This window comes from Crocuta crocuta, unplaced genomic scaffold, assembly GCF_008692635.1.
Source record: "Crocuta crocuta isolate KB4526 unplaced genomic scaffold, BGI_CrCroc_1.0 scaffold408, whole genome shotgun sequence".
Taxonomy (NCBI): Eukaryota; Metazoa; Chordata; class Mammalia; order Carnivora; family Hyaenidae; genus Crocuta; species Crocuta crocuta.
In genome coordinates, this window is record NW_027527444.1 from 943,723 (window position 1) to 958,129 (window position 14,407).

Here is a 14,407-nt window from a genome sequence, read left to right on the forward strand (position 1 = left end):
GAGAAGATCACTCCTATCAGACCTCTTGTTATCTCTTCCAGTGACAAAAAAGAACCCCTTCCTTTATCAGCTGTCTCTCCTTTCCGCTGCTCTCCTTTGTATGAAAGCCTCTTAGAAAAAGCTGTCTGATCACTATCTCCAATTCTCTTATACTTTTCACTCTGGTGTCTTCAACTCACTTGAATCCTGCTCTGCCCTCACTAGACATGTTAATGGTCTTTACGTCGGCAGGGCCATGTTGGTACTCAGTGCTCACCTAGGGGCCCATCGGTAGTGCTCCATGCTGCCGCCTTCTTCCTCCTCCTTGACGTGCGTTCCTCCCTTGGTCTCCAGACCATCACAGATTTCAGGTCTTCTTCCCACACCCCCGGTTCCTCCTTCCCTCCCTTCTCTCTGAACTCTTTCTGTCCAAGTGCCCGGGACACAGTTCTTCATCGTCTCCTCCATGCCTCCTCGCTCACAGAATGCCGCTTATCTCTCCTATTTTAAGGACTCCCAAAGCTACGTCTCCGGCCCCAGTCGCTCTCGGGGTGCCAGATGCTTCTGCCCAACTGCCTACTGGCTTCTGAACTTGAATGTCGCCTCGACTTCTCAAACACGTCCCCAGCTGAATCTTCCCACCAAATCCTGCCCATCCAGCAGCTCTGTCTCAGCGCAGGGCACCTCTACCTTTCCGGTACCCAGGCCAGAACGCTGAGCCAGCCTTCACCCTTCTCTTCCTCCTTTACCCCACCTCCCACCTGTAAGGAGATCTGCGGGTTTCCATCGTCAAAACGCATCGGATGTTGGGCCGTGTCTCACTACCTTACCCACAATTCCATCGTCTTTCTCTGGGACCAGTGCAGTAACTAGTGTCCTTACCTCCATCCATGCCGCACATGAGCTGGGATCTGGGCCCGTTGATTCACTAATTTATCCCTAACACATCATAGGTGCTTAACAGGTACTTCTTCAAAAATGAATGAATGAATGAATGAACATGAAATTATTTTCAAACTACTTAGTTTGGCGTTATTGGGCCTGGCTATTGCTGGACCAAAAAGGAAAACAAAAGAAAAAGATGCTTCGTAACATCATGGTTTTCCCAGGAGTATATATATTATAATTCACGTAATATGCTTAGAAAGGGAGATCTGTAAACTCTACTACCCAAGTCCAGTAGCTATCTCCAGGAGAAATTTACATTCTAAAGGTAATGTTCCTCTTAAGAAAAAGACAATGTTTGGGTGCCTGGGTGGCTAAGTCAGTTAAGCATCCAACTTTGGCTCAAAGATCAAGATATTAGATCTCGTGGTTCGTGAGTTCAAGCCCTGTGTCGGGCTCTGTGCTGACAGCTCAGAGCCTGGAGCCTGCTTCAGATTCTATCTCCCTCTCTCTCTGCCCCTCTCTCCCTCATGCTCTCTCTCTCTCTCTCAAAAAAAAAAAAAAAGAAAAAGACAACATTTAGACTATATCGCTAACACAGTTTGGTGAGAGCTAAGTGAAAGTTACTGCCTACTTTTAGGTAGTTATGGTTTCAATTTACTAATTTTACATTTAATGTAATGTACCTACATCGAGTTAAATATACATTAAGTTAATAATTTTAGTATAAATATTGTCATTTTCTAGTTTTTATGTTATTGCTAATATGCAACATAATTCTGGCAAAAATCCATAATGGCTGAATCCGTGATTTAATATTTATGTGTCCTTTTTAGGTCACCTGCAATGGCTGGAGGAATTTTTGCTATAAATAGGCATTTCTTTAACGAGATCAGACAGTATGACAAGGGCATGAACCTCTGGGGAGCAGAAAATTTGGAGCTTTCATTAAGGGTAATTCTGACTCCGCTTTTTAAATAGTTCCCTTTGTACAGAGAGAGTGAATGCTGACTTCAAGTCCACAGGCATTTGGTGACGTTTGTGCCCAGTTTTCCCACACGAACATCCGGTACCATTCCCGTGTCGCATGAAATAAATGATCTGTGAGATGTTCTATGATAAATGATCTATGTTATTTTTTGTTATGGGATGTTGACTTAATGTAATATTTTTGTTTATTTGTGAAAACTCTTTTATTATACGGATTGTCTTGGTGACTGTGATGTAGAAATAAGAGGATTAGACAGTGGGGGACTCGGGTGTCACTACCTCTATGGGCTATCTCAGGCCTCAGTTTCTCCATCTGCAACTTGAGAGTACTCGGTAAGGGATGGCTGGGTTGTCTTTCAACTCTTGAATCCCAGCATACCTGCTCCAATGTGGTGGACCTTGAAGACATGATGGTGAGTGAAAGAAGCCAGACACAAATGGCCACGTATTTATATGAGTAAATCCAGTCGTAAGAAAGGTGCAGACGAACAAATCCACAGAAACAGAAGGTAGGTGAGTGGTTGCCGAGGGCTTGAGCAAGGAGGGTGAGCGCTGATAGGTCCCCGGGCTCTTTTTGAGGGGGTGAGAATGTTCCAGAATGAGATAGTGGTGATCTTTGGTCAACCTCATGAAATCAGAGTCATTGTATCCCGTAGAAGGGTGAATTTCTTGTAGCATGTGCATTATGTCTCAAATTTAAATGTAGATTTGGCTTGTAAATATTCCTGTGATATTAGATCAGTAGACATTAGATGTCAGAATGGGTCCCAGCTCAGCTGCTAACTTGTGGTAGGTCCTTGGTCAGCCATTAACTTTTCTAATTTCTCATTTCCTCACCCAGTAAATAGGAATAAATATAAATGCCATTCTCAGAATTTTGTGAAGATTTTGGGGGGGGGGGTTTTTGTTTATTTAAAAAAAATTTTTAATGCTTGTTATTTATTTTTGAGAGAGAGAGAGAGAGAGCATGAATGAGAAAGGGGCAAAGAGAAGGAGACACAGATTCAGAAGCAGGCTTCAGGCTGTCAGCTCAGAACCCAGCACGGGGCTCGAACTCACAAACTGTGAGATCACGAGCTAAGCCAGAGAGGGACGCTTAACAGACTGAGCCACCCAGGTGCCTGTTCGTTTATTTTACTTTAATTCCAGTATAATTAGCACGCAGTGTTATGTTCGTTTCAGGTGTACAACATAGTGATTCAACAAGTTCATGGCCCTGTGCTGTCACAACAGGTGCATCCCTTGATCCCCGTCACCTGTTTAACCCCCCCAAACACCTCCCTCTTTCTCCTCTAGAGATAAGAGTCTGGTTCTTGGTTTGTCTCTCTTTCTCTTTTTTTCTCCCCTTCTCTCATTTGTTTTGTTTCTCCAGTTCCAATTTTGTGAAGATTTAAGGACATAATTGGGGTAGAGAATAAAGTACAAGGCAAATATTCCTGAAAAGAATCTGAAGAAAACACTAAGGTACTATTCAGATATTTATTGTGTGTTTATCGTAGGTAAGTTTTGGCTTTTGACTAAATTCTGATAGACTTTTATAACAGTCACTTTGTGCATAAAAATCTGGCCTGTGAGCTCACCCCTATCATGCTTAATCATTTTTTCTCACTTTTCTCTGCCTTGTTTGTCTCTTCCCAACAGAGACAACCTGGTGTGGAAGAAACAGCTTAATCAGTGACTAAATTCAAATTCTGCTTGAGCTTTAGTTTCCTTGCGGATAAGATGGGGAAAAAAAGAGATCTCTATTACAAAGCTGTAAAGACAGATAATTTATAGAAGCTGCTTAATAAGTGACAGCTATAATTATTCTTTAAATTTTGCCATCTGTTCTTTATATTCTGAAATCATCTGCAGAGATCATACTTGGAATTGCATATATCATCTTAGGATGCATTAAAATGTTTACTGTTATTGCTTTTTTGTGTTTTCTTCTTCTGACTTTTTTTCTGTCTTGGATTTTATCTCTCTCTTCCTTCTTTTGGCTTTGTTCACTCGCTTAGTGTTCTTTTAAGCACAGACTCCTTTCATAATGCTTCAGACACTTTATTGTGAATATAAAAATATCTAGAGTAATACAGTTTTCCTCTTAATCCCCTATTTGGTGGTATGCTGTGAGCTGATTACTTTTTTTTTTTTTAATTTATTTCTAGGAGAGACAGAGAGAGAGACAGCGTGAGCAGGGGAGGGTCAGAGAGAGAGGGAGACACAGACTGAAACAGGCTCCAGGCTCTGAGCTGGCAGTCAGCACAGAGCCCGACGCGGGGCTCGAACCCGCGAACCGCGAGATCATGACCTGAGCGAAAGTCGGACGCTTAACCGACTAAGCCACCCAGGCGCCCCTGAGCTGATTACTTTTATTGCTTTGCCCCCTCGCATCCCCCGCCCCAGCCCCAATCATGTGATCCCTTTTGATCCCGGCATTATTTTATAATATCCAGGCTTCTAATACTTTTCATCGTTTGGCTGATTATTCCTTGTTTTATTACATCGCTCTCTGTGAATACATATATGGACTTTCTGCCTTTCAGGACCTAATATCTTAATGAGTGCATTCTCGTGTCTCAGAGTAAAATCAGTTTTGTGAATGATACATACATATTTGAGGAGGGAGTGTATTCCTTTTTCTGGCTCTCTCTTCCCTCCAGACAGCAAATAAGAGCGAACTTATTTTTCAAAGGTATTAATGATCCTTGCCTCAGTATTTTCAACTGCTCCATTCCTAATGGCCCCTTCATCTTTTTTAAGCATGCGTGGGTCTCTCTTTCCACAAACAGGTAAATTAATAAATAGCTAGAGTGCTCTCTTGACATCGGCAGTGGCCTCTAACCGAGATCAGGACCCCGGTCTTTCCTGAGAGAAGACTGTCAACACCTGTACATTCATCTTCATTTTTCACTCTTCCTTCCAATAAATCAGCATCCTGGCGGCCCTCAGGACATCCTCTGGGAATTGCCACCCATTTAATATTGATGTCCCTAATGGATGGCTTTGTTCTTCTGTGTCCTGGCGGTGACTGCAGCATTGGGCACCGTAGAATAGTGTTCCTGGGCTCTCCCCCATAGCTCTGTTGTTCTCAGTTTCCTCTGCAAGAATTTCTTCTGTGCATCTCTGAAGCGTGGGTATTCCCAGGACTGTTATTCATAGCAGCTGTCCCTTCCCTCCCCCCTTGCTTCTCAGGGATGACATCAGCCATTTTGTACCTCTGTACGGAATACAGTGTCGTATTTCCTTATCTGGTGGGAAGGAACCTCAACTCTGGGCCAGCTGATACCGCCCGCAGGCAGCCCACCTGCTCCCGGGGGGGCCTGTGGGCTTTCCATTACCCAGCGACTAAAGGGACAGCACCGGGCGGGGCAGCATCACCGGGACTGGGGGGAGCACCTCTGCCTGGCTGCCCAGGGCTGGGGGCGTACCTGCATCCTCTCCCGTGGCTGTGACTAACACCTGTACGCTGACAGTACCCAGCTCTGCATTCTGGTGGGTTAGACTCTCTCAGGAGTTCTGGTTAGGGTCAGTGTGGCCATCACGTAAGGAACACCTCCTATGTGAGGCTCTGCGACATGCTGGGCATTCAGAAGGAGGTGCCACCCTCGCCCATTCATTCGTTTGTCCGTTCATTCGCTCAACGATACTGAGAACCCGCTATGCGCAAAGGGCTGTGCTGTGCGCTCAATACAGCCGCACAGCGCAAACGTGACTTCTGATGGCCTGAAGCTTCCATTCCGTTGAAGTAGTGAGAAGTGATTAGTTATTTTTGATAAAGTGAAGGAAGAATACAGGGTACTATGAGATCAGATAAAAGGAGAATCAAGACGCGTTGAGTGAGATGTCTGTGTCTTAGATGGCTTCCCTGCAGAAATGACATGGGTTTTTTTTTCCTTTTTAATGTTTATTTATATTTGAGACAGAGAAAGAGAGGGAGACACAGAATCTGAAGCAGGTTCCAGGTTCCGAGCTGCTAGCACAGAGCCTGATGTGGGGCTCGAACCCATGAACCGCGAGATCATGACCTGAGCCGGAGTCGGACACTTAACCAATTGAACCCCCCAGGCTCCCCCAGAAATGACATGTTCAAGTCACGGGGTAAAGGACATACATGTATTCCCTTTATTTAGCAAGTTCTTATCTGTGTGACATGCTTGCTCTGAAATCTTGCAGATACTAACTTAATCTTCATGGTAAACCTGTGAGGGGGTAAACCTGTGAGGGGGTAAACCTGTGAGGATCTCCTACCTACAGTGGGGAAACTGGGGATCCTCACACCCCAGCAACTTGACTTGATTCACAGAACTGTGGGTACATGCCCCAAGCCTATCGTGTCCTGCTTTACACTATCTACTCAACCTCAGGTCTGGAGACCTCACCAGCTCAGTTCCGCTCGAAGTCATTTCTCTCTGGAAGCCTCCAAAGCTCTGAATTTGTTTTAGCTGCCCTGGCCTCAGTGTTACTGTCACTCAGGAAAGGGGGGATGGGCTGGGTGCCCGCAGAGCTGCCGCTTGACCCCCAGACTTGGGATGGTTCCCCTCATCAGGCTTCAGATCCGCACTTTGGCTTCCCGGTGGATTGGAGGCTGGCCTCTAATAGTCCCCAACAGCCTGTGTGGCTTGGCACTCCATCCTTGGCCCCAGATATGGGCAGGGCGCTCGGCTCTGGACCTGGAGTCCTCCCATTGACTCCATGGGTTCCCCCAAGGCCCTCTTCCCTCTCTCGTGCTTCAATGACTACATGCCGATGACACAGTTCTAGCTCCTTCCCAGGTCCTTCTGTGCCAGAAGCTTGCACATCTCATTGCCTACAGGTTACTCTCCTGTAGGATGGGCGTCCCGGAGTATCCTAGCCCCAACCTTTCAAAAAGAGAGCTCTTTCTACTCCCTAGAATCCGTTCTTCCTCCCATGGCCCTTCCTTCTTTGGGTGGATGACATGATGCCCTCCACCCACCTATAACCATCCAGCCTCCCAGAGTACCTTCTTGGTCTCCAATCTCCCTTTCGTGCCCCACTTTCCTTCATCATGTGGTTAAATCATCACTCACCTCTGTTCACTTTGTTCCTTCCCACCAGCACAGTCCATAGTTACAGCTTTGATGTAATTTCTCAGGAAGACTTCCTTTTCCTTTCTTATTTTTATTTTTTAGTGTTTATTCATTTTTGAGAGACAGAGTGTGAGCAAGGGAGGGGCAGAGAGAGGGGGAGTCACAGCATCCAAAGCCGGTTCAAGGCTCTGAGCTGTCAGCACAGAGCCCGATGCAGGGCTCAAACTCATAAACCATGAAATCAAGACCTGAGCTGAAGTGGGATTCTTAACCAACTGAGCCACCCAGGTGCCCCTCAGGAAGACTTTCTTGACCCTTTCTGCCTCTCCCCACACACCCACACACACGTGCGTGCACACACACACACACCCAAGTCTGGGGTCCATTCTCCAGTGTGTGCTCACACATCACAATACATGTGTTACCCATCACAGCACTTGGTGTGCTCTACTGTGGTTGTCAGTTGTGAGTGTATTCAGTGCAGACTCTGTGGGCACACAGGGCCACGTTTGGAGGCACCCCACACTTGATGGAATGTTCTGCTGTTGCTGTCATGAATTTTTTAAATAATTTTTGAATCAGAGACTTTATTTTTATTTTGTGCTGGGCCCCACCAATTGGTGTACGGACCAGGCTGTAGGCCCCATGAGGGCAAGGACATGGTCTGACTTGTTCAAACCTTGTTCAGCACCTGCTCTGTTGACCACATAAAAAGTGGTTGAGAAATATTTGTAAATGATTGAACCACTCAGAGTCTAGGAAGCCTTATGTGTAAATAAATGGGCAGAATAATTGTTGGCACATGCATCCACTGAGGCAACGTGCAGGAAGCATTTAATACAGTGTCTGCCACCTAACGTGCCCTCAGCCAATGTCTCTTGCCTTCTTTTTATGCTACCGCTGTTCCAGAATTCTCATTTAACACAGGAGCTGGCTAGCAGCCTCTCCTAACTTTCTGCTAAGATGTTTATTGAAACTAGAGAAGATGAGATCCCACTAGAAAATAAATCTGATGGCTGGCCTGAGTCTGGAAGGCAGCCCCATAACAGTGGGGCCAATGGAACAGACCAAGAAAATCCTATGTTGGTTTTGTCACATGGGGTGCCCTACGTCACCTTCCAAGAACAAATACAGATTACAGAAAAAGTGGGAAAATACTTAGGGACGCCCTGATTTCTACGTACGTATTCAGAAAATTCTTTTTTTTTTTTAAATTTTTTTTTTATTTATTTCTAGGAGACAGAGAGAGACAGCGTGAGCAGGGGAGGGTCAGAGAGAGAGGGAGACACAGAATCTGAAGCAGGGTCCAGGCTCTGAGCTGGCAGTCAGCACGGAGCCCGACGCAGGGCTTGAACCCACGAACCGCGAGATCATGACCTAAGCGAAAGTCGGACGCTTAACCAACTAAGCCACCCAGGCGCCCCCGTATTCAGAAAATTCTTGATTTTCAGATTCAGAAAATAGTTGGCTTTTCTAACCTGTATGTATCAAGGAAGAAGGCCAGTGAGGCTGGACCATGATGCAAGGAAAGAAGGGGAAAGATAAGGCCAGGGTGTGCGAGGCAGGACGCCATAGGATCTTGTACAGATTGAGGTTGTATCTCATGCACAGTGGAAATGCTACGTTTTAAGTAAGACAGTGATGGAGAGGAACACAATGAAGGATAAGCTGGGAGATCAGGAGCTTCTTGTGATGATCTGGACAAACGGTGACCGCGGATGGATCTAGAGCCGTGGCAGTGGAGGCAGAGACACCTGGACTGTTCCCAGGCATATATTACAAGTAGAGTGGACGGAACTTAGAGACAGAGCAGATGAGATGGATGTTAAGAGAAAGCAGTGTCACACACAACCTGATTATCAGGCGGCTAATGCCATGCAGATGCTGTATCACAGACCAGCTCGAAACTGAATGGCTCATGACCATAAGCATTTGCTTTTTCTTTCATATGTCCATGGACGGGCCAGGGTGCTCTGCCTCTGAATTTAGATTGTCAGGGCTTGGCTCTTGTCTCTGAGTTTGGTTCAGGTCTGTTCATCATTCTAGGAGTATTAGAAATCTGCTAGGATTCTACTAGTATTGCTATTCTACTAGTATTTGTACCATTAGTATTTTTAGTACAAATACTAGTGGTAACTAGTAACAACTCAGCATACTCTTCTCATTTGGACGGGCAGGGAGCAAAGCCCAAGCCAAACCACACAGCATATTGAACCTTCAGCATGTATCACATGTGCTCATGTTGTGTTGGCCAAAGCAACAGGTGGACAAGGCCGAAGTCAGGACGTCCAAGAAAACTTGCCCCAAAGTAAGGGCTGAGGGAGTGAGCTAATATTTGCAGGACATTTCCATCTATCACCCCAAGTTTCTGGAATGAGCGACAAAGAGGATGGAGGTCTTTTTTACTTAATGAGTGAAACAGCAGTTAAGAGAAAAATGTCCCCTCATGTATCAGTTAGCTTTTGCTGTATAACAAACTATCCCAAAACACAGTGGCTTAAGAGAGCAAACAATGTTATTTCTTGCAACTCATTGTGCTGCTAAAATGGCTTTTTTGTTCATTTGTTTAATTTTGAGAGAGACAGAGTGTGAGCAGGGGAGGGGCAGAGAAAGAAGGGGACACAGAGTCTGAAGCTGGCTCCGGGCTATGCGCTGTTAGCACAGAGCCCAACGCAGGGCTTGAAGTCACAAACTGCAAGATCATGACCTGAGCCCAAAATGGACGCTTAACTGACTGATCCACCCAGGCACCCCTAACGTGGCTTTTCTGGTGATAGACAGGATGGCCAATTTGTACTGGTGTTGCCTATACATGTGTGTTCACTTAGAGGCCAAACTGGTGTTGGCAAGTTTAGGATGGCATCATTTACATGTCTGAACACTGGCTTAGTGGTGGCTGGGGCAGTGGAGATGGCTTGGCCATTTGTCTCTTATCTGTCAGGCTAGCCCAGGCTCAATCACAGTGAAGTGGTCACAAGATTCCCAAGAGTAGCAAGAGAAGGCAAGTCCCGCCATGCAGCAAACACTTTTTAAGCATCTGTGTCAGTTGTTAAGGTCCCATTGACCAAAGCCAATCGTGAGGCCAAGACCATTTTGAAGAGATGGAGAAATGAGCTTTACTTCTTGACGAAAAGACATACAAAGTTACATTGCACAGAAGTCTGCATATAGGCATGAAAAGACTCTGTGGCCATTCTTGAAACCTACCACACTTTACTACAGCAGAGATACACTATTTACGAACACAAACTCTAAGCAAATTATGCTACAGAGACATTAAGATGGTGGAGTAGTAAGGGGATCCTGGGCTTATCTTGTCCCTCAAGTACAGATCAACATCAAACCATTTTGAACACCTAGGAAATTGATCTGAGGATTGACAGAACAATCTACATGATTTGAGGGAGAGAATGCGGCAGCACGTGTGAAGTGTGAAGTGAATTCGGGGAGAGAAGAGCCATGATGTTGCAGAGGGGAGGGAGTTGTTTTTGTGGAGAGGAGAAAGAGACAGGGGAGAGAAAGCCGCACATCAGGTTTGTGCAAGAAAGACTCCCCTGAAAGCAGCTAGAAAGAAAGAGTGAAAACACACACAGGGGACTGCACAAGAAAACTATTCCTCAAAATCATTGATTGGAGGGAACGGAAAGGGTTTCAGTACCACCAGTATTTTTATAAACAGTGGAGCAGAGTGTGAAGTTTCAGAGGTCAGCGCCTTGTGGTGCTCCTGTGAGGAAGCAGGGCAGAGCTCTTAGAATGGGCATCAACCTAAGGATCCCCAGGGTCACACTGGGAGAAGCAGGTCCCCTGCTTGGCGTGCCTTTGGTAGACGTGAGACAGCCTCTCTGCAGGCAAAAGACCCGGAGGGCACAATTCAGCCACCATGTGCGCCCATATAGGAACAAAGATGCCAACTGAGGGCAGCAAACTATGGTGCCGGCTGTGTGTTGTGATTACCATAAACTCTGAGCCACTGTTGCTGTGCGGTGGCCCAACCATTTCCTGGACAAGCCGGCCACCGCACAGCAAGACCCTCTCCCAGGAGATCACTGTAGGTCCAAAGCAGAGGGGGTCTCTGAAGTGTGGGGTTTGAAACACAGCCTCACCTGAGATAGAACTCTGGAGAGAGGTGCCGCCTGGTAGGTGGACAGCTCGGACACAGACAGCAGGGGACACAGGAGAGGTGACTGACCACTCGTCTGCAAGGACACAAACTTCCAGCTCTGGAGACTAGTGGTCAGGGTGAAGCCATTTTTCACCATTATCCCTCCAGCAGTGATTGACCCCAGTGAACTAAACAGCGCCACCAAGTGGAGAATGGAGCCATTACACCAGTCCCCGCCCTGTGCCCTCCTGACACATCTCCACTAGGGCAAATCCCGCGAGAATCAGAGCAGCAGGCCCCTCCCTCAGAAGGCCACACAAATCCCTTCCATGCACTTACTCTACTGATCATACAGTGCTGCAAAGTTTCAGTTCTAGGGGAAACTGGATTTAGCTTCATGTGGGTGTTTTTGTTTGCTCATTTGTTTGTTAAGTTTTACTGTTGTTGCTTCTGTTTTTGTTGTTTTTTCATTTCTTTCATTTCTTGGATACAGAAAGAGCAAATTTATTTAATTTTTTAATTTTTTTATTTTTTCTAACTTTAATTTTTATGTGTTTTCTCTTTTTTCTCTATCAAGTTTCTCTTAACAAGCACACTGAAACACATTTAGGATCTAGCTTTATTTTTTTTATGCTTTAATTTTTATTTCATTCTATTATCATTGTTGTTGTTATTGTTATTTTCTTCCTCTAAAATAACCAGATGGAGGAATTCACCTCAAAAGAAGGAACAGGAAGAGGGGCGCCTGGGTGGCTTAGTCGGTTAAGTGTCCGACTTTCGCTTAGGTCATGATCTCGCGGTTTGTGGGTTCGAGCCCCGCGTCGGGCTCCGTGCTGACTGCCAGCTCAGAGCCTGGAGCCTATTTCATAGTCTGTGTCTCCCTCTCTCTCTGACCCTCCCCTGCTCACGCTGTCTCTCTCTCTCTCTCCTAGAAATAAATAAAAATATTAAAAAAAAAAAAGAAGGGACAGGAAGAAACAATGGCCAGGTATTTAGTCAATGCAGAAATAAGTGAAATGCCTCAATTAGAATTTAAAACAACGATTATAAGTTTACTAGCAGGGGTTGAATAAAGCATAGAAGACAACAGAGAATCCATTTCTGCAAAGATAAAGGAACTAGAACCTAGTCAGGCCAAAATTAAAAATGCTATAACCGAGATGCAAACCCAAATGGAGAACATACAAATGAGGACAGATGAGACAGAGGAGAGAATTAGCAATATAAAAGATAAAATTATGTAAAATAATGAAGCTGAGAAGAAGAGGGAAACAAAGGTCAGGGATCACAAAGGCAGATTTAGGGAACTCATGATTTATTAAAACATAATAACATTTGTATCATAGGAATCCCAGAAGATGAAGAGAGAGAAAAAGGGGCAGGAGGTTTATGTAAGCAAATTATAGCTGAAAACTTCCCTAATCTGGGGAAAGACACGGACATCAAAATCCAAAAGGCACAGAGAACTCCCATTAAATTCAACAAAACTCACCAAGGCATACCATATTCAAATTCACCAACTTACACAGACAAGGAAAGAGTCCTAAGAGAACCAAAGGAAAAAAGTCCTTAATCTACAAGGGAAGACAGATCAGGTTTGTAGCAGATCTGTCCACAGGAACTTGGCAGGCCAGAAAGGAATGGCAGGATATATTCAACATGCTGAATGGAAAAAAAATATGCAGCCAAGAATACTCTTTCCATCAAGGCTGTCATTCAAAATGGAAGGAGAGATAAAGAGTTTTCCAGACAAACAAAAACCTAAGGAGTTTATGACCACTAAACTAGCCCTGCAAGAAATTTGAAGGGGGACTCTCTGAAAGAAGAAAGAAAAAGACCAAAAGTAACAAAGTCTTGAAAGGACCAGAGGACATCACCAGAAACACCAATTCTACAGGCAACACAATGGCACTAAATTCATATCTTTCTATAATCACTCTCAATGTAAATGGACTAAATACTCCAATCAAAAGATAGAAAGTATCAGAATTGATAAAAAGAGAAAATCCATTTATGTGTTGCCTACAAGAGACTCATTTTAGACCTAAAGACACCTGCAGATTGAAAATAAGGGGAACCAAGAAAAAAAAAAAAAGTAAGGGAAACCATCTATCATGTTGGTGGACATCAAAAGGGAGCCAGAGTAGCCATACTTATATCAGACAAACTAGATTTTTTTAAATTCTTTTTTTAAAAATAGTTTATTGTCAAGTTGGTTTCCATATAACACCCAGTGTTCAACCCCACAAGTGCCCTCCTCCATGCCCATCACCTCCCTTCCCCTCTCCCCTGTCCCTCAACAGTCCTCAGCTTGTTCTCGGCATTCAAGAGTCTCTCATGGTTTGCCTCCCTCCCTCTCCCCCAATATTTTTCCCCTTCTCNAGTCCAAATCTGAGTTCTCTGTTCTATTTCATTGGTCTATGTGTCTGTTTTTGTGTCTTGATGATGACAGCTTCAGACAAACTTAGAGTTTAAAACAAAGACTGTAACAAGAGATAAAGAAAGGCATTATATTATAATTAAGAAGTCTATCCATCAAAAAAATCTAACAATCACAAATGTTTATGCCTCCAACTTGCAGCACCCAAATATATAAATCAATTAATAACAAACATAAAGAAACTCATTGATAATAATACAATAATAGTAGGGGACTTTAACACCCCACTTACAACGATGGACAGATCACCTAAGCAGAAAATCAACAAGGAAACGATGACTTTGAATGACACACTGGACCAGATGGACTTAACAGATATATTCAGAACATTTCATCCTAAAGCAGAGAAGACACATTCTTTTTGAGTGCACATGGAACATTCTGAAGAAGATCACAATACTGAGTCACCAATCAGCCCTCAACAAGTACAAAAAGATTGAGGTCATACAATACCTATTTTCAGATCACAACACTCTGAAACTTGAAGTCAACTCTAAGAAAAATTTTGGAAAGTCCTCAGATACACGGAGGTTGAAGAACATCCTACTAAAGAATGAATGGGTTAACGACAAAATTAAAGAAATTTTTAAAAATACATGGAAGGAAATGAAAATGAAAACATGACAGTCCAAACACTTTGGGACGCAGCAAAGGCATATATTGCAATTCAGGGCTATCTCAAGAAACAAATGTCCCTACTACACAACCTAATCATACACCTAAAGGAGCTAGAAAGGGAACATCAAATTAATCCCAAACCCAGCAGAAGGTAAAAAATAAAGATTAAAGCAGAAATAAATGATATAGAGAAAAAACATATATAACCCCACACAATATAACAGATCAACAAAGCTAAGAGTTGGTTCTTGGAAAGAATTAGCAAACTTGATAAGCCCCTAGTAAGACTCCTCAAAAAGAAAAGAGAAAGGACCCAACTAGATAAAATCATGAATGAAAGAGGAGAGATCACAAGCAACA

General features: G+C 44.2%; 1 protein-coding gene across 4 annotated transcripts in view; it reads left to right on the plus strand.

The window, feature by feature from the left end:
• The window catches only part of GALNTL5 (polypeptide N-acetylgalactosaminyltransferase like 5), a 60,443-nt gene that overhangs the window by 31,855 nt on the left and 14,181 nt on the right, over positions 1-14,407 (plus strand). For 3 of the 4 annotated variants that reach the window (XM_077761217.1, XM_077761209.1, XM_077761213.1), the window contains exon 7: positions 1,701-1,818. In XM_077761217.1, the coding sequence (XP_077617343.1) occupies positions 1,701-1,818 (118 nt within the window). Of the gene's footprint in view, positions 1-1,700; positions 1,819-3,226; positions 3,319-14,407 lie in introns of all 4 variants that reach the window. The other variant, XR_013334412.1, reaches the window with a different exon arrangement.